General features: G+C 37.4%; 1 protein-coding gene across 3 annotated transcripts in view; it reads left to right on the forward strand.

The window, feature by feature from the left end:
* Window positions 1-20,000, forward strand: part of LOC135215401 (protein Wnt-2b-A-like) — a 141,282-nt gene that overhangs the window by 8,819 nt on the left and 112,463 nt on the right. The window contains exons 1-2 of one of the 3 annotated variants that reach the window (XM_064250002.1): window positions 14,657-14,834; window positions 15,315-16,056. In XM_064250002.1, the coding sequence (XP_064106072.1) occupies window positions 15,947-16,056 (110 nt within the window). In that variant the 5' untranslated portion in view covers window positions 14,657-14,834; window positions 15,315-15,946. Of the gene's footprint in view, window positions 1-14,656; window positions 14,835-15,314; window positions 16,057-20,000 lie in introns of those variants that run through there. The other 2 variants (XM_064250003.1, XM_064250001.1) reach the window with 2 other exon arrangements.

The following is a 20,000-nucleotide window of genomic DNA, read 5'->3' on the forward strand; positions in this document are numbered from 1 at the left end:
TGCTCCAATGATTATGGGTACAATTTCCACTGGCATATCCCATATCCTTCTTATTCCTATTTTCAGGTCTTGATACTTATCCATTTTTCCCCTCTCTTTCTCTTCAACTCTGTGTCCCATGGTATTGCGACATCAATGAGTGATACTTTCTTCTTGATTTTGTCAATCAACGTCACGTCTGGTCTATTTGCACGTATCACACTATCTGTTCTGATACCACAGTCCCAGAGGATTTTTGCCTGATCGTTTTCTATCACGCCTTCAGGATGGTTATTACTGCAAGGTAGCTGGTGTTTCTTCTTATTATTATTATTTTTATTTGCTGGAAGGAGACTTTCATTAATACAGGTTTTATTGAAAATAAAGGCTATTTTAGCCGTGTTTATTTTGAATAGAAGTTTCTCTAGTCTTCTTATTACTGTATTTTCTTCTGTGCTCAAGTTGGTTATAGAACGCCAAATGGGGGATTCATGTCAAGAATAGATGAAACTTTCACACAAAATAAAAGTGGCCGAAATAGCCATTATTTTCAATAAAACATGTATTATTATTATTATTATTATTATTTATTTATTATTATTATTGTTATTTTGAATTATTATTAGTTTTATTGATTATTTTATTATTAATTTTTATTATTTAATTATTATTATTAAATCTGAACGTTTACAATTTCAAACGTGTTTTTCATATTTATCACTGGCGCCATTTCAGTTATATTGCACGTAATTGTCACTACGTGCAATCAAACAGAACTTAACAAGTCCGTGCAGTTACTAGCCTTATCGTCGTAATAAGGATCCCAGCAAAAATCTAAAGGTGAAATAGAGGTTTCACTCTAAATAAGCAAATGAAGAATAAGTGGTATCATAAACTCCATTTTCAGAGGCATATATTGAGCAAGTTGTACAGTATTCTATCCAAGAAAGGCTATGAGCAACAAGGACTCCCAAAACACAGAGAGAAGTGAGGTGTTGAGTGGGGGGGTCATTCATAGCAGGCTATGATTTAATGAGGCCGTTTTTTCATATGGCCATAACGTCTGAAAGTGTGGGCACCTTCCCTCGAAGCGTTATCGCATAACCAGGTTAATAAAACCCAGTTAAGTAATCAATCCTTCAGTGTCAGCCTGAGGTCCTGTTGTCTAAATGCTTAAGTGAGGTTCCGAAAGGTCGCTGCTCTGTCTGAAATCCTAGATGTCCTTTCTTAATGTCATGTCATTTGAAGAATTGAGGTCAAATCATGTCATCAAAAGGCATTTCCTTAAAGGGAACATGATTTGAAGATTTTAGTGCTTTTATATGATTATTTCACTTGAAGAATTAAATGGCTCTCTTAATAAACATACCCCAAAGATAATGATAGTGCATCTCAAAAGTTGCTATCTGAAGTCCTGTGTGCATTTCTTGAAAGAATCTTAGTCAGATTATAAGCTCAATTACTAAACTACTTATGAGTCAGGAATCCTAAATACACTTTTTGGAGTCCTTGCAGTACGAACGCCTGAAGTGCACTTGTTACAGGAATGACAGCCAGAATCCTTTATTCATTCTCTGAAGGACCTGTGGTCAGGCTCTCATGGTTCATTTACTGAATGACTTACGAAGTGCTCTTGAAGGACTTACAGTCAGAAGACGTCGCTTAATTTCCTGAAAGTCTTAAAGCCTAGAGAGGCCCAAGTACATTCCTTGAAGGATTTGTAGATTTAAAGGCCCAAATACATTCCTTGAAGGATTCGTAGATTTAAAGGGTTTAAGACTCCAAGTACATTCCTTGAAGGATTCGTAGATTTAAAGGACCAAGTACATTCCTTGAAGGATTTGTAGATTTAAAGGCCCAGGTACATTCCTTGAAGGATTTGTAGATTTAAAGGCCCAAGTACATTCCTTGAAGGATTTGTAGATTTAAAGGCCAAAGTACATTCCTTGAAGGTTTGTATTTAAAGGCCCAAATACATTCCTTGAAGGATTTGTAGATTTAAAGGCCCAAATACATTCCTTGAAGGATTTGTAGATTTAAAGGCCCAAATACATTCCTTGAAGGATTTGTAGATTTAAAGGACCAAATACATTCCTTGAAGGATTTGTAGATTTAAAGGACCAAATACATTCCTTGAAGGATTGTAGATTTAATGGACCAAATAACGTTCCTTGAAAGGAATTTGTAGATTTAATGGACCCAAAATACATTACTTGAAGGATTTGTAGATAAAATGGCCCAAATACATTCCTTGAAGGATTTGTAGATTTAAAGGCCCAAATACATTCCTTGAAGGATTTGTAGATTTAAAGGCCCAAATACATTCCTTGAAGGGATTTGTAGATTTTAAAGGAAAATCAAATAAAGGACCAAATAATTCCTTGAAGGATTTGTCGAATTTAAAGGACCCAAATACATTCCTTGAAGGATTTGATAGATTTAAAGGACCAATAATTCCTTGAAGGTTTCGGAGATTTAATGGACCAAATAACAAGTTCCTTGAAGGATTTGTAGATTTAAAGGACCAAATACATTCCTTGAAGGATTTGTAGATTTAAAGGACCAAATACATTCCTTGAAGGATTTGTAGATTTAAAGGACCAAATTACAGTCCTGAAGGATTTGCAGATGTAAAGGGAACCAAATACATTCCGTGAAGGATTTGTAGATTTAAAGGACCACATACATTCTTGAAGGTTTGTAGATTTAAAGGACCAAATACATTCCTTGAAGGATTTGTAGATTTAAAGGACCAAATACATTCCTTGAAGGATTTGTAGATTTAAAGGACCAAATACATTCCTTGAAGGATTTGCAGATTTAAAGGACCAAATACATTCCTTGAAGGATTTGTAGATTTAAAGGACCAAATACATTCCTTGAAGGATTTGTAGATTTAAAGGACAACTTCCTTGAAGGATTTAGATTTTAAGGACATTACTTCTAAGGATTTGTAGATTTAAAGGACCAAGTACATTCCTTGAAGGATTTGTAGATTTAAAGGACCAAGTACATTCCTTGAAGGATTTGTAGATTTAAAGGACCAAGTACATTCCTTGAAGGATTTGTAGATTTAAAGGCCTAAGTACATTTCTTGAAAGCAGAGTTGACTCAAAGTCTGAGTTACTTTCCTGAAAGTCAGTCTTGAAATCTAGGCAAATCTATTCAATGAAGTTTTCTCCACAAGAATTTTCCTCTAAAGCTTTGAATTGCTCTTGATATTCATCTTCCGAAAGTTTAATTTAAAATAGTGCCATCTGAAGGCTTGAGTTTCTCCAGAAGGCCATTTCATCTTGTGTGTCTTCATGCTTTCCTGTAACGTCGTATCTGAAAGCTGAAAAAACCTTTTCAAAACCACTTTGTCTTAGATATTTACGCTCGATAAGCAATGAAAAAAGTTTTTCATTGTAAACATAAGAAAGTTTCTCTCTTCCCTTTTGAATTTGATCGAGTTTTCCCATGATGCGTAACACAATAAATTTGTCTCAAATGCTCATCACCCGTAAAGGCTTATAAAACTAATCCACAAACCAGTTAGTTAGTTATTTTATTGACAAAAATATACTGCATCAAAATCCGTTCAAAGTTTCGGTTCATTTCCATGCTTGGACACTAACATACCACTTACAAGCAAATAGTTTCCATGATATAGTATACATTCCTTCAAAACCACGGACTTCAAAGCTATGAATATAATTCCTTGTTATCCGTGATTTCATTTACTTTGACTATGAATTCGTTGCCCTTCAAGATGGTCGTTGTCTCTTTCTCCGTTCAATAAAAGTTGATTTGCATGATGCAATTGCTTAGTTTAAGAAGTATTCTATATGCGTCGAGATTCAAGGGAACTTCTGTGGCATTTCTTCCCCCATAGACTTTACTTCTGCTGCTCTGGAATTAATATTTTTTTCCTATTTCCATTTTATCTCTGAGCCCTTCGCTATCTATCCCCTTGGCGGCAGGTTCGCTTAAAACCCTCCTTTAGCGGAGCTGGGCCTGATTTGGGTTGATGATAGTCCTTCTCTTGGCATTGTATGATCGTCTTTCGGGGCAAAAACAGCTGGGAAGGGAAACTCGATGCCCTCGTCTTGAACAGACTGGGTGGAAACAACAAAAAGAGGGAGGAGAAAAAGAAAGGGATGTGATCTCCATGGGTGGGATGATAAAAAAATAAAATAAAAGAAACTAGAAACGCGAGCTCGGAATGAAACTTTAACCAATAGGCTATTGCATGTAACATAATTTATAGGATAAATTCCATAAAAACTATCATAAAGGAATTTAGAGAAATGGCAAAATAAGCCTTTCTCTCTCTCTCCTGAAAAACAAGAGCTGAAAAACTCTCTATCATCAACGAATGAAGAAAAATGGCAAAATGGGTCTGTCTGTCTGTCTGTCTGTCTCTCTCTCTCTCTCTCTCTCTCTCTCTCTCCTGAAAAACAAGAGCTGAAAAACTCTTTATTATAAACGAATGAAAACAAATGGCAAAATAAGTCTCTCTCTCTCTCTCTCTCTCTCTCTCTCTCTCTCTCTCTCTCTCTCGCTCTGCTGAAAAACAAGAGCTGAAAAACTATTATAAACGCATAAAGAAAAATAGCAAAATAGGTCTCTCTCTCTCTCTCTCTCTCTCTCTCTCTCTCTCTCTCTCCACTGATTGTAATACAGCGATGAATAAATTAATAGACGTTTTGGTAGATAGCTTACAGAATAAGTTCTAATACCCCATTCCCCTAACATATGGCGCGAAAATGAAAATGAGTGAATATTCGGTGGACAATGTGGATATTGCAATCCTACGAGGCTGCAAACTCGCTTTTCTGCCAACATCATAATTATGCGAAATGATAAACATACTCAAATTACAGAAGAAACTTTGCAATAAAGGCCTAACTGTCTTCAATTCTGAAATGAATGCATCGTTTAGCCGTGGTTAAGGAAGGAGATGACTTATATTTGACATTTAACGTAGTGCTTAACGGAATTGGCTCTTGTGTGAAAGGATGGAAGTATGAATGAAGACACTTTTGACAACTAGTTGTCAGAGGAGGGGCTAAAACACCCAGTACCTTGTTTATGCATCAATCATAATAAATTTGATTCACACAAATTTATATTTGATATATTTTTTTCCAATACGTTTACGTTTCATTCCTTCTGTCTAATTATATCCTTTATTGGTGTTATGATTCCTACCATTTTATGTAAGTGATAATAAAAATTCAAAATATAAATAATGAAACAAAAACAATACAAACATATTTTCCTTAGAGGAATCCTATCATTTTATGTCATGTAAGAGATAATAATAATTCAGAATAAAAATAATCGAATAAAGGTAATAAAAACATTTTTTCCTTAGAGGAATCAACATTCCCTATTTTATTTTCTCATCTATGATTCCTACCATTTTATGTTGAGAGATAATAAAAATTCAAAATAAAAATAATAGAATAAAGATAATGAAAAACATCTTTTCCTTAGAGGAATCAATATTCCTCGTTTTATTTTGTTATCTATGATTCCTATCATTTTATGTTAAGAGATGATAAACATTTAAAATAATAACAATAGAATAAAGATAATAAAAACATCTTTTCCTTAGAGGAATCAACATTCTTCATTTTATTTTGTTATCGAGAAGCATTCATAAAATTAGCTTCATGGATACAGATAGATCAGTCATCAGTGCAATTCTTGTTTATATAAAACCCTGCGGAGGATTTTTCTTAAAAATCTTACTCCTTGTGACGACGGAGGCTTTGGAAAGGGAGGCTTATGGTTTGTTTGTTTGTTTTGTTTGGTGTTTTTACGTTGCAAGGAACCACCAGTGGTTATTCAGCAACGGGACCAACGGCTCTACTTACGTGACTTCCGAACCACGTCGAGAGTGGACTTCTATCACCAGAAATACACATCTCTTGACGCCCCAGTGGAATGCCCGAGAATCGAACTCGCGGCCACCGAGGTGGCAAGCCAAGACCATACCGATCACGCAGTAAGGTCTCGGTACTCGGTTACATCTCGGGAGAATACATCCGGGGAGAGAGAGGTGCATATTTGCAATATAAAGGTGAATGACGCTATGCTTGTAAGGGGCTCACAATGCTCTTGAAGATCGGTTCCTTCATGTTTTGTCAGGGTTGGCGATGATTAAATCAAACTGATTTAATCAAGTGATTAAATCATTGATTTTTTCATCTAAAAAAAATCATGATTTTTTTATATTTTTTTAATTTGAAAGCAAAAAACTTGAAAAATATGGTTTGGAGGTTAATGAAAACTTAAGCACAACTGTGCTGCATCTATTTAATTTGATATATAAAAAAATCCCATGCACATGCTTTAGGCCAGAACTGGAAACCTAAAAGATAAATCGATAGTAATTCTGTCATAAAATACATTTTGAGGAAAAAAGGGTTGGGAAAACATATAACAAATCAAAAAACAAAAAAATAAAAAAACATAAAATAAATTAAAAAATGAAATAAATCACTGATTTATAAAAAATTTTCTAAATAAAAAAATCACCAACCCTGTATTTTGTTGTCATTTATACTCATCTATTATATGATTCCGTTCTATCTGGAAAAATCTAAGATCCAGTTATAAGCTATATTTTAGTCTGCTTCCAGACTTTCCTTTAGGAAACCTATTGATGAATGACAGAAAATAGAATTTAAATATTGGTCGCTTCGCAAAGCTGAAATTATGAAAAGGCAAACGGGAAACTTAGCGATTGTGATCATGAGATAACAAATGGGTGAATAAAAAAAAAAAAAGGCCGGTCTAGATTAATATCCGAAGATAAATAAACCTAGAATAGAGTGACTAGGAAGAAATCCAACGCGGCAAACGGACTGGGGAGAAGTCACGCGACAAATGCATTTGAACACTTGTCCCAACCAGCGAATAAGCAAAAGGCCGACGTCAACGAATCGAATTTCGTGAGGTAGAATGATGGCGAGTGGAGTCTCTTGCTCACAGAGACTGGAGTCAGTTGACATTTTATTAATGGCGACAGAGCCTGACGTTAACGAGGTATATTCAGGAACCCCAAAAGACGCGCACTGATAATCAACAAGCTCATGGATCACGTTCGCACCTGCGTCTCGTGTCCCTGGACCTGTGTCAGTGTGAATGATGACAGGCACGCGGAAGGACGTACGTAAGTACGTACGTACAGACATATACATGTGGAGGATGCAGGACGAGGGACGTACGATTTGTTATGCATATCGCGAATCTATCAGATAATTATTTCTTAAATAAATGGACATTCGCCTGTCCGTGCACTATTCCTACTCTCTCTCTCTCTCTCTCTCTCTCTCTCTCTCTCTCTCTCTTCTCTCTCTCTCTCTCTATGTACGTATGTGTGTATGTAAGTGTACAGACACGTAATTATCTGCAACAATTTCTCAAAAATCTAAATCTGTTTGACCACTATTCCAAGACCCCGCCCCCCTTCTCTCTCTCTCTCTCTCTCTCTCTCTCTCTCTCTCTCTCTCTCTCTCTCTCTCTCTCTCTCTCTCTCTATGTATGTGTATATAAGTGTACAGACACGCAATTATCTGCAACAATTCTTCATAAATCTAAACTGACCACTTGACGTAAGCAGTAAACAAATGTTCAGTAACCACAGGACATGTCGATATAAAGACGAAGGTGTATATAATTAAAGTGCGAAACCAACATCTATCATCTTTATTAGATATAAAATTAAGGCACAGTTCCACTCTGCTGTCCAGACTACCAAACCCTAAGGATGAACGAACCATTTTTTTTTTTTTGCAATGTCTCGATGCCAAACTTTTATTTATTTATTTATTTTTTTTTTTTTGCAAAACCTCAATGCCAAACTTTAATTCATTTATTTTTATTTGTTTTGCAAAGCTCAAGTGCCAAAAATTTTGTTATTTCAAATTTAAATTTTATTTATTTTATTTTTTTGGCCAAAGCTCAGTGCCATTTATTTATTCATTTTATTTTTTTGCAAAGCCTCACTGCCAAACTTTTATTTATTTATTTATTTTTGCAAAGCCTCAGTGCCAAACTTTTATTCATTTATTTACTTATTTTTTGCAAAGCCTCAGTGCCACACTTTTATTCATTTATTTATTTATTTACTTAGTTATTTATTTATTTTTGCAAAGCCATCAATGCTAAACTTTTATTTATTTATTTATTTTTGGAAAGCCTCAGTGCCAAACGTTTATTTATTAATCTATTTTTTTTGCAAAGCCTCAGTGACAAACTTTTATCTAGTTATATATTTATTTTTTATTCATTTATTTTTCTGCAAAGCCTCAGTGCCAAACTTTTACTTACTTATTTTATTAATCTATTTTTTCTTGCAAAAGCCTCAGTGCCAAACTTTTAAATTTTAATTTATTTATCTTTTATTTATTTGCAAAGCCTCAGTGCCAAAATTTTTTTTATTTTTATTTTTGTTTTCTTTTTTAAATTTGCCAAAACCTCAGTGCCAAAATTTTATTTGTTTATTTTTTTTTATTTTTTTGCAAAGCCTCAGTGCCAAACTTTTATTTATTTATTTATTTATTTTATTTTTTATTTATTGCAAAGCCTCCGTGCCAGCAAATATTCTTCCCATTAAAGTATTGATCAAAAGGTTGCATTTAACACAAACATCCCACGAAATTCTTCATGTCAGTGTCCTTAAAATATCAGTAGATGTCCATATAACAGCAGAGAACTGGCTTCCTTAACTGCCTTGCGATTGCAAAACACGACAAACCTAATTTCCGAGGAAACTGGACGATTCCTCCTTATTCTCTACGGCAAATATTGGAATATCGAAAGTGAATTATTCTGAATTTTGAACGCTATCATGCGTACAGTCTTGAAGAGCTGTCACCGTTGTTTCACCATCCTCAAACAGCTGTCTGGACAGCAACGTCATGAATCAAGTATTACTTTTCAAAAGACATTTTTTTTTTGGGGGGGGGGGGGGGGGGGGCAACGTCCTCAAGGATTTCGATATCCTTTCTATCTAGGAATAAGAGACGACATTCCTATGGAAGCACTCTCAAGATTTATAGAATATCCCTCCAAAAATCAAAGGCTGCGTTCTGTTTTCTACCCCTGAAAGAAAAGCAATTGGCTTTTTTTTAGCATCATGTTTAGATTATACAAGCTGTTCTTCGCAGACCAGTTCTTGAAAAGCATAAATTGCTAATATGTAGGACTGTCATTGTCTCTGCTCATCGGGACAACAAAGAAAACTGATCAAACCGAAACAAGGGGTAATACAATTTCTGTATGGAGTTCAATCAGTCATATTTGATATACTACACTTAACTGGCACACTTAATGGCTACTTGCAAAGCTTAACATTTGAGGCATTTGTCTTTGATAAACAAAATCCTTCCAAAAGGACATGACTGGTACTGATTCATAATACAATAATGTCTTTCATGAAGGCATGATTCATATGAGATCGTGAGGAACTAACTTCCTCCTATGAAGGCATCATAGGTGTTGGTTCGCGAGAAACTAATCTTCTTCCAAAAAGTCCTGGCAGGTATTGGAAAATGGAATATAAAGTCTAGGCCAAAGGCCAAGCACTGGGACGTATGAGGTCATTCAGCGCTGAAACAGAAATTGACAGTAAAAGGTTTGAATGGTGTAACAGGAGGAATATTTCGCAGTTGCACTGTGAAATAATTGTTAGGAGAGGGTGGATAGCAAGATGGAAGAAAGATAATATGAACAGGCGTACAGTAAAAGAATGAAAGTAATGCCTGCAGTGCGCCCCGTTAGGTGCACTGGTGGCACTACTCCCCTACGGGGTCCCGGCGGGGATTAGTTCGTAAGACATTTACTAATAAGATACTGGTTCAAGAGAGACCGACGTCTTCCATGATGGCTCGAATGGAATTTGATCATGAGAACCGACTTCTTCCAGTCAACCATGACTGGTTCTGATTCATAGGATACTAGCTTATTACATGATCGCATGACTTGTATTGATTTATACAGTACCGTATCATGTGTCATAAATTGAGAAGAAGGTTTAGCACAAACCAACAAGCAAACGGCCCTCTTAGTATTCTTCTTAGGATATAAGAGGGAAATTCTTACTTCTCTCGTAGTGTCGACTTTTCCTACTTTAGGTACAGTCCTTAGCGTCGACTGTTTTCACACGAGTGCATCATTTGTGGAAGGACACTTTGTGGATGATTGGGCTTCTTGATGGTACACAAGGTACGGTTACACCGAGGTTTGCTGAAGGTGATGATGCTGAGGATTTCTCTTTGGCTAAAGACATGCCAGTTACACAAACGAAAGGGAGTATTTATTTTCATTTTCTAAATAACTGTGCAACTCGAGTTAAAATTAGAGGCATCGTCATATCACAGGACATTTAAAAAGACGGAGACTATAATTTACGTTAATTCCTGGAAGGATAAAATGATTATATGTTGTATTAGTAAGTGTTTTGCGCCCCAAGTACCTAACTGAGAGTCTAAAATTAATCGTAAGGTTATCATAAATTCTAATAAAACAGAAGAATAAAGAATCCTTATTATTCTCTTTGTCAAAAACTTTCAAAATTAATAAAAAAAGAATAAATATGAGAGCTTGTGAAATGATTTAAAAATGTCGTTTTCCCCATAATAAATACGGCTGCTAAACAGCTAAACCCAGAAACAGGATCAGGATGCAGAAGTGAACCTTTGCAACCAATGTCCACATAATGTGACGCGGTTGTGTCATTCTTACTTACGTTAATATTTTTGAAGGGAGGAAGAAAAATGGAAGATGAAACACAACTAGGGATATATATTCTTGTGCGACAGGCGAGATTTAGTTCTACACTCGCCAACCATTTTCAGGCAAGAGTCTTGACTGACAATTTTGCTTTGGTAATTGAGAAATGTAAATGAAGGAATTTCATCTGCAAATACTACAAACTGCTTCTACCGTTTTCCAAGCCCGCAATACAATTTCGTGTCCCTTACACAAACATCAATTTACGTACCGCTAATAGATCTCTTACTGCTTCTACAATCATTTAGAAACCCCCTCCCTCCTCTGCCAAGGAGTACAGATGGTCTTAATTTAACTCGACGGAATTTGACATACCGCCATATATCTTGGGAGTCCCTGTGTAAGTCAACAGCAACATTAATATCTCTAAACAATTTATACACAAAATACCTCGAAGCAGAACATGTTTATAGCTCATGTTACGCATACAAATGAGTGTGCGGCTCAGTGCACTCTTTTGATCCAGCGTTTAATATTTCGAAATGACAGACGAACGCAACAGACATCATTGCACAGATGAATTCTAAAATATTTCAACGAAACAGACAAAAATGAAAACGTTTTATGTGGCCTGACGCAAATATATGATACACCATTACTCTACTACAAAGTTGCTTACAAATATGGAATGACACAAAGATGCATTCGCGAACTTGCATTGTTTGGAAAGGTCAGTCATTGTCAGAGAACATAGACCAACCTGGAAAATCAACTGCGTGGTATTTATGCTAGATTTATTCATTTTTCGCAACGTTTCTTTTGTCGTTTTTATGTTGAAGCAACCGATAATGAATCTATAATCGAACTAGGCGCAGTCCATCACAATTTGCAGCGTTGTTGTTTGAGATTAAGATGGCCTTATGCCAGCACGGGCTCTTGCACCTTGAGCAGCCCGTAGTAGGTCTGTGTTGACCTTAAATAGTGAACTAATAACCAGGTCGTTCTCAACTCTAGTCAGTCGTAGCCTAGAGAGAGTACTGCATAAGGGAAACAGCAAGTAACATCATGCCAAAAACTTGATGGAAATCGAAAGGTTAAATCCTCTGATACCCATCCCCCCAACCCAACCCAACCCACCCTCCGCAAGGACAGAAGGCACCTTGTTGGAAGACCATGTGGCTGATGACTTTGCTTCACCAGCAAGATACCCGAAATCGATCCAACGGCGGGGGGAGGGGGGGGGGGGGGAAACCGACCCACCATTTACTAGGAAACAAAGAGAAAATCCGTTGTACCAATGCTGACCTATAGTTGGTCGCAGCCAAATTTAAGCATTTCTGAGAACAGATTAAACAACCGATTGTAATACATACATACTATATATATATATATATATATATATATATATATATATATATATATATATGTGTGTGTGTGTGTGTGTGTGTGTGTATATATATATATATATATATATATATATATATATATATATATATATATATATATATATATGTATGTATGTATATATGCATAATCAGTACAGTCCATCTCATAATTAGAGACGAAAATTATTTAATAGATAAATGAAGAATCCTCCCAATAACTGCGTCCTCCAGAGAACCTCTTCAGAGGTGATTTATTGTTAAAAGATAGTTTTCTCTTGATAAATCTCTTCCAAGGCGTAATTTTGAGAGTTTCCCAATCACCAGAATCAAGTCTGGAAAAGATTTACCACTGACCACTCAGCGTCGGTTTTATTGAAATCCCCAAAACAGAGGATTTTAACATGGGGTAGCATAGTAGATCATAGGCCCCCTTGGCAGAATGTTAGGTATTTCGAAAAAGGAGAGTATGAGTGCTTTATTCTTGAAATAAAAAGGATTAGGTAAATTGCAGTTGTAGACAAATAACTCTGAGTGACATTGCATTCAAACTGGGGGGATTGCTGTCCAATAGTCACGCGACAAGTGCATTCATGTTTACTTGAAGTAAAAACGAATAAGATTATACATATAGGGAAGACCAGATAAGTAGCGTCACATAGTTATATGCATACTTTCACAAATAGTGCAGCGACGAAGAAGGTTATGAATATAAAAGGAAATAGTAATAGTTTACATAAAATAGCACGGGTTTTCGATTAACGCATGTAAATAACTGTTATTAGGACACTTATCTCAAGGGAAAATTCTGTAATGACTACATTCTCCTCAACACCTTTGCCTATGTTTTTTTTTTTCTGTTGGTGCGTTCCACATTTCTTCATCATTTGTTTAATCACACGTCGTGGAGGTTGTATTGCTCCACAATCTATTGCTTTGTTACTCCACGAATATGTATGTTCGTAACTCGAAGATTTCTAGTGGTGTCTGGTGCATCCTTTGTATCACCCAGAACTATAACATAACTTAAACATATTTAACTTTATTTGGTGTTGGATGTTTAACTCAGTAACCTGGTTAATATCTGGAATGGATGTCGGCTTTCCGTTGCCTCAACGCACCGAATTTAGACGTGGATGGTCATCCGTTAACTACTTCTCTAGTCTTTTAAAGTATTTTCATAACATTTGGCCATTTCTGTTTGTCCTAGGCACGTGTCGGAAGTAGAAGTAAAGTTATCAATAAAGATAAAAAAGGAGATGCAATAAAAAAACCGAACTAATATTAGTAAAAAACTTGTTTTAAATCACAATATTGAGATTCTCTCTCTCTCTCTCTCTCTCTCTCTCTCTCTCTCTCTCTCTCTCTCTCTCTCTTTCCTGGCTGTTCTCCTTCGGAACTAATTTAACCTTTAGGTAATTCGCCAGAACTAATTACACCGAGTTAATGACCTGGTTTTCACCATCATGTTGATTGCAGAAGCGAAGGGCGGCGTTTCTTTCAAGTCTGACTAAGTCTGAGGCTTGAGCGCAAGGAATAGGAGGAAAAAGGGGAGAGGGAAGACACAGAAGAATATAATAACGGAGGCAGTAAGGGAAACTGAGAAGAAGAGGAGGAGGAGGAGGAGGAGAAGGAGGAAGTAAAAATCCGAGAGGCAACCTAGTAATTAAGTAAAAATGATGTTGCAGTTCGGCTAGAATTTTACGATGTTGTTCGAGGCTCATTTGGCCCGCAGATATTGTTCTTCTTTATTCTTTTATCCCTCTATTCATCTACCTATCCAGTATCCGCCTATCGTCAGATATTTTGCTTCTTTATTCTTTTATCCGTCTATTTATCTACCTATCCGTTATCCACCTATCCTCAGACATTTTTCTTCTTTATCCCTTTATCCATTTGTCTACCTATCCAATATCCACCTATCCTCATGTATACCAAACGGAGTAGGTATATGGGTAGTTTGAGGCACCTAGCCTTCAATTTCTAAATTTTCTACGTACGTTTCAATGAGAACGTGAACGTTAAGTATGCCCAAGATGCTTACATTAATCTATTTATTCTACAAAACAAAAGATTTTCGCTTCGTGATTACTGCACGTTGCTCATGCCAGCGCTAGCTATCAATGTCGTTATCGCATCTCATTACACATTCGCGTCCTTCTTAATCTCTCTCTCTCTCTCTCTCTCTCTCTCTCTCTCTCTCTCTCTCTCTCTCTCTCGCATGAATGCACACGCTCTAGTAGATACTCCCTTCTTTTATCTTCCCAATCTATTCCCAAGTTCTTACCTGAAGCCTACCCGCACACGCATACCTGCGCAATGCACGAGGCATTTGATGAGCAGCGATATGCATTAGGCACAATTAAGAGAGAGAGAGAGAGAGAGAGAGAGAGAGAGAGAGAGAGAGAACTCTGCCACCTTCGCCGGGGCTGCTCCTCATTGCGGTCAGATCGGCCCAAGCTGCAATTATCTTCAAGAGGCATCCCGTGGGGGGTAAAGTGCCGGTGTCGGGGATTATTATGTGGGTATTTCACGCTCAGCTGTGGAGGTGTTTGGAGACGACTTCGGTTCAGGAGGAGGAGGAACCATCATCCATGCTCGGGTCCAGTGCGTTAGTGTGTGTGCGTGTGTGTGTGTGTGTGTATGTCTCTCTCTCTAAAAGGGTATCTAGTCTTCCCTCTCTGGTCGTGCATAGCGTGTGGCGCCTCTCCTGCAAGGCGAGCTATCGAAGAAGGAGACTGTGAGGTTGCCCAGTGATCTCCTTCTGTCTTCTTCGGCTGGTCTTCAGACTTCTGGACTCCCCTCCCCCTCCCCTCCCCACCGCGCTCTCTCTCTCTCTCTCTCTCTCTCTCTCTCTCTCTCCCTTTCTCCAGCTCTGTCCTTCAGTGAGTGCTTTCTGAAAGAAAAAACTATATTTGATTGTAAATAGCCTCCTCCAAGTGAACCTTCGACTGATTTGTAACCCTCTCCGCTCTCTCTCTCTCTCTCTCTCTCTCTCTCTCTCCTCTCTCTCTCTAATTCCCTTTTTCTAGCCCTGTCCTTCAATGAGTGCTTTCTGAAAGAAAGACTAAAAACTATATTTGATCGTAAATAGTCTCCTCCAAGTGAACCTTCGGCTGATTTGTAACCATATTCCTAGTGACGAGACGCGACTAACGTCAAACCCTCTCCATTTTGGATTGCATGCAGTATATATCTATATAAAAATGTCCTCTTCGTTTTCAGAGCAGTGAAAATCGCAAGAAGGCGCGATAAAGTGATATGTGTCGTTCGCGCGAAATAGTGACCAAGTTGTTGTTGCTGTTGTTCCCTATCGGCGGTGTCATAAACGCTAATCGAGGGCTCGATACTTCAACGAGTGATGAAGTAGTGATCCATCTTCATAAAAAGTCTGGACATTTCCCTCTGCGGTTTTGAGGAGGAAAAGAGGAAAAGCCTTCGCGAGCCAGTGACTGTGATAACTCATGAGAAGGGATATTGTCTGTTGGTCTGAGCGTGAAAGGGTCTCTCGGAGTCTGCCGGACGAGTTCGAGTCCCTGTTTTGGAAAATCTGTCGACATCTCCCCGTCGCTCCGAATAGAGGAGGACCACCACCTTCTTCAGTGTAAACACGGGGGAAGGGGGAAAAGCATGAAGAGGTCCTCTGCACTCGGGCCCTCTGCTGATATGAGGGAACGAGCCCCTTGAAGCCACCAGCCGTTGAGGCCTTTGCTTTAACAGGGGGGGCTAAAGACTACGCGAGAAGTGGCAGAGACCGAGAGAAAGACAAGAGGGAAAGAGAGAGAAAGAGAGACAAGAGAGGGAGGTATAACACACGGCATGTGAGGAGCAAGTATATAGTAGGCAGAGGAGCGGCCATGAGTTGGCGGGAGGCTGGTTCTTCTCTGGTGATGCTGGGCGGAGTGCAAGTGATTCTGGTCTTGGCATTGCTGCTCTCTCCTCTGCAACCCGCGCACGCTACTTGGTGGTAAGTACTCTTCCTCCTTACAAAAAAAATGACGAAGAAAAAACCTGTTCATGTCTGTATTACTTAAGGACGTCGCAAAAAATGGCGAGGGCGTCCAGGAGCAGAAAGAAACGAGGGAGCATTATCTCGTCGGCGGAAGAGGTAAGGTGCCCTTTCGAGAGAGAGAAAGAGAGATCCTTCTCGACGTCCTTCCTACCTTTTTGCGTCAGCCAAAAGAAGGAGGACAGACGGACAGCTCTCTCTCTCTCTCTCTGTGGTCGGGAGGGAGAAGAGAGGAACCTCCTCCCGACCAAGGCCCTCTATCCCCGAAGGAATTGGAGATCCTGATGATTGATTGATTGATTGCATATGAATTTCGTTGCGAGTCAGGTAAGCTCATTATGTGTATGATTATGGATGCCGCGACCAGCTCAGATGAATTCTCGCATTCCTTTTTTTTTATTTTTTATTTTATTTTTATTCTTTAATAATCACAGATGCAGGGTAACGGTCAGCATGCTGTCTCGGTGTGATTACATACGTTTTGCGGCAACTAGTTTCGAAGAAAAAATATATGATAACTTATATAAAAAAAGACTGGATTAAACCACTGCTTAAAAAGAAAAATCCTCGACTACGTTGCTCGGTGTTAATCCCCCCACCCCCCACCCCAAGTCATTTTTGTATTTTTATCTTAGCAACATCATTACTCATATGATGCAATATCTGTAGGCATCGCAGCAATTAATGGGTGAGGACATCTAAGAACCCAGAGTTGGATGGAGACATTGCTTTCTGTCCTTCTTCCAGCGGGAGAGTAAAATCATTCTCTCTCTCTCTCTCTCTCTCTCTCTCTCTCTCTCTCTCTCTCTCTCTCTCTCTCTCCAACTTTCGTACAAAATTCCACCTCGTCCCCCCTCCTGCGTTCCCTTTAAAGGCTCTCAAATTCTCGGCCGAGATGACAGCTCGCCGACAATTTTTAATGCTGCGTAATTCTGTCAAATTAACGAAACTGCTCAACAAACTCTCTTCTGTTCCCTCTTCCTCATACTTTACACGATGGCCTTTTACTTCTTGCCAGTTTTGTTGTCTTTCTTTGTAGTCGGATTTTTTCTTATTCATTTATTTTGATTTATTTTTTCATTATTATTTTTTTTATGACAGAAGCAATTGTTTCCAAAGGACTTCCGTGGTTGGAAGTCTGTTGACATTTCCGCAGACGTGGCAAAAATAACTACGTTGTAAATGACGTAGGAGTGAGATGAGTCTATATATATATATATATATATATATGTATATATATATATAATATATATATATATATATATACATATATATATATATATATAAATATATATATATATATATATATGATATATATATATAAGTATAGACACTATAAACTGAACGTGCATGCAAATGAGCCCGCTTTAAATAAATACTTGAAATGGAAAGTGTAAACACGAGAAAGAAATATCAAAGAAATTGATGATTTGATTTCAGTAATTAGTATACATCTTTCACAAAAATAAAATTTGAAGGAGGGGGGGGGGGGAGAGGGGGGGGGGAGAAATTAATAACTGGTAATAAGAACATAGGATGATATGAGAAGTTAAAATTTAATTTGGGGAGGGGGAGGGGGTGTGGAAATTACTGGTAATAAGAACATAATGATACGAGAAGTTATCTGTCCCTCTCTTTTGTATGGTATCAATTACCAAGGTTTCTCCGAACCCTTACTTCTGTTTTTAGACGTTACCCTCCAAACTTGTCACTGAGGACCCTATGCACAATTTATATGTATATATATATATATATATATATATATATATATATATATATATATATATATATATAGAGAGAGAGAGAGAGAGAGAGAGAGAGAGAGAGAGAGAGAGAGAGTCAGGCAACGAAAGCTGTTGCTGTTTAACTCGATTATTTCCAAATGTTGTACTATATGAATAATGATCTTGCACGCCTTAGGTGATCTCAGTCTGATATCAACGGTCATCAAAATAATATCTTTTTATTAAGGTTGAAGACCTACGTGGTAAAAGTTGTAGTTCTCTCCTCAGGGCCTTGGAAGAAAGAATACTACGGGTATAATTCCTGGAAACAAAGAATACTGCAGGTCTAATTGTTTTGAAAATTCTACCCTTAGTCTGTATAAATAATTCCTGCAGCAATCTTTGAATTTTGCCGTTATGTTTTAAACAAGGCGTGATCCGACCTCCAGCTTACTCGGGGCGTGTGCTTAAATCTATGGTCAAATAGAGCGTTGTTTCACCAACGAAAATTTAAATAAATACGCTATATTTTATTAGAAATAATTCTTCTGTAATGCTTAACATGCATATTACTTATTTTCTTACATTTTCATTCTAATAAATAAATCCTAAATATCCAATCCTGAAATTCCCGTATCTTTAACTCAACGCGAAACACCTTTTCCGGACCTTTTTTAAGCTTTCCTAACCCCCCGCCCACAAACAACAACAACAACAACAAAGTAGTTTGTAAGCTTACTCCCCGAGTAAGCGAAAATATGGAGAGAAGAATTAGCTTTATCGCCGGGAACTGAGGTGAGCGACTGGCCAGACCTGTAATGACACATTCATGGAAACGTACGAATAACTGACACAACAGATGTGGAATCAAAGAGGAATAGGTTACCCTCAGGCTGACGCTGATCAAGGCTAACATTTTCGTTTGCTCGGGGAGTAAGCCTACAAACTAATTAGTTGTTGGTGTTGTTGTTGCTCCTGTTCTTGTTGTGGGGAGGGGGGTGTTAGGAAACGTCAATAGAAAGGCCTAAGAAAAGTTCCGAAAAGGCGTTTCGCGTCGAGTTAAAGATACAGGAATTTTAGGATAGGATATTTACGATTTATTTATTAGAATGAAAATATCAAAAATAAAAAAGATACAGAAATTTTAGGATAGGATTTTTATGATTTATTTATCAGAATTAAAATGTAAAAAATAAATAATGTGCATGTTAAACAGTGCAGAACAACTATTTCTAATAAAATATAGAGTATCTATTCTAATTTTCGTTGGTGAAACAACGCTTTACTTGACTGTAGATTTTAGCGCGCCCCCCGAGTGAGCTGGAGATCGGATCACACCTTGTTGAGCTTAGTGTAATATTTTTTTAATCCCACCACTCATTTCTAGATTTTCAAAGTTCCCTCTTTCAGATGTTACTCTATTTATGAAATCTGCTTATTACCTTTAGTTACGACACAACAAATATTACTATATTCCATTCAAAATTAAAATGCATAGTTTTTCCGTTCTTTATATAAATAATTTTTTCAGTCGCTAAATCGTTAGTTTTTCCGAAATTAATTTTATTTTATTCAAATTTCCATCGTTTACATTTTTCTATATAATAAATATACACATTATATGACAAAGCGTATGATCACAATTGGACCTATTTATTTGTCTTTTCTGTTCCTTATGCATATATCATATTGTACTGGTAATCTTGTTAGACACGAAGATATGTTATTCAATCGTATTCCACATAGGAAGATGAACAGAGTTTTTCTTAGAAAATGCCCAACAGTTTCGTCCTCCAGTGGACCTCTACTTGGAGCGTTTATTAAGGAAACGCTCCAAGAAGAGGTCCATTGGAGGACGAAACTGTTGGGCATTTTCTAAGAAAAGCTCTGTTCATCTTCCTATGTGGAATACAACTGAATTTATTATGCTATAGTACCATGTTGAATTAATCTTATGTTTCATATTTCAAGAAAAAAAAACACATATATATTATGTATATATATACATATATATTTTTTTATGAAGCTACTTACTCTGCTGCCCTATTCACGCCGGCTGTGACCAACAGCAGTCTACTAAGGGCCAGGCAAATAGTTCACGGCCTTGGTCAACTCAGGAAAACCTGGATTTAACCTAACCTGACCTAGTAAATACTTTCGCCACCGTCGAAAGTTGAA

This window comes from Macrobrachium nipponense, chromosome 5 (assembly GCF_015104395.2).
Source record: "Macrobrachium nipponense isolate FS-2020 chromosome 5, ASM1510439v2, whole genome shotgun sequence".
Classification (NCBI taxonomy): domain Eukaryota; kingdom Metazoa; phylum Arthropoda; class Malacostraca; order Decapoda; family Palaemonidae; genus Macrobrachium; species Macrobrachium nipponense.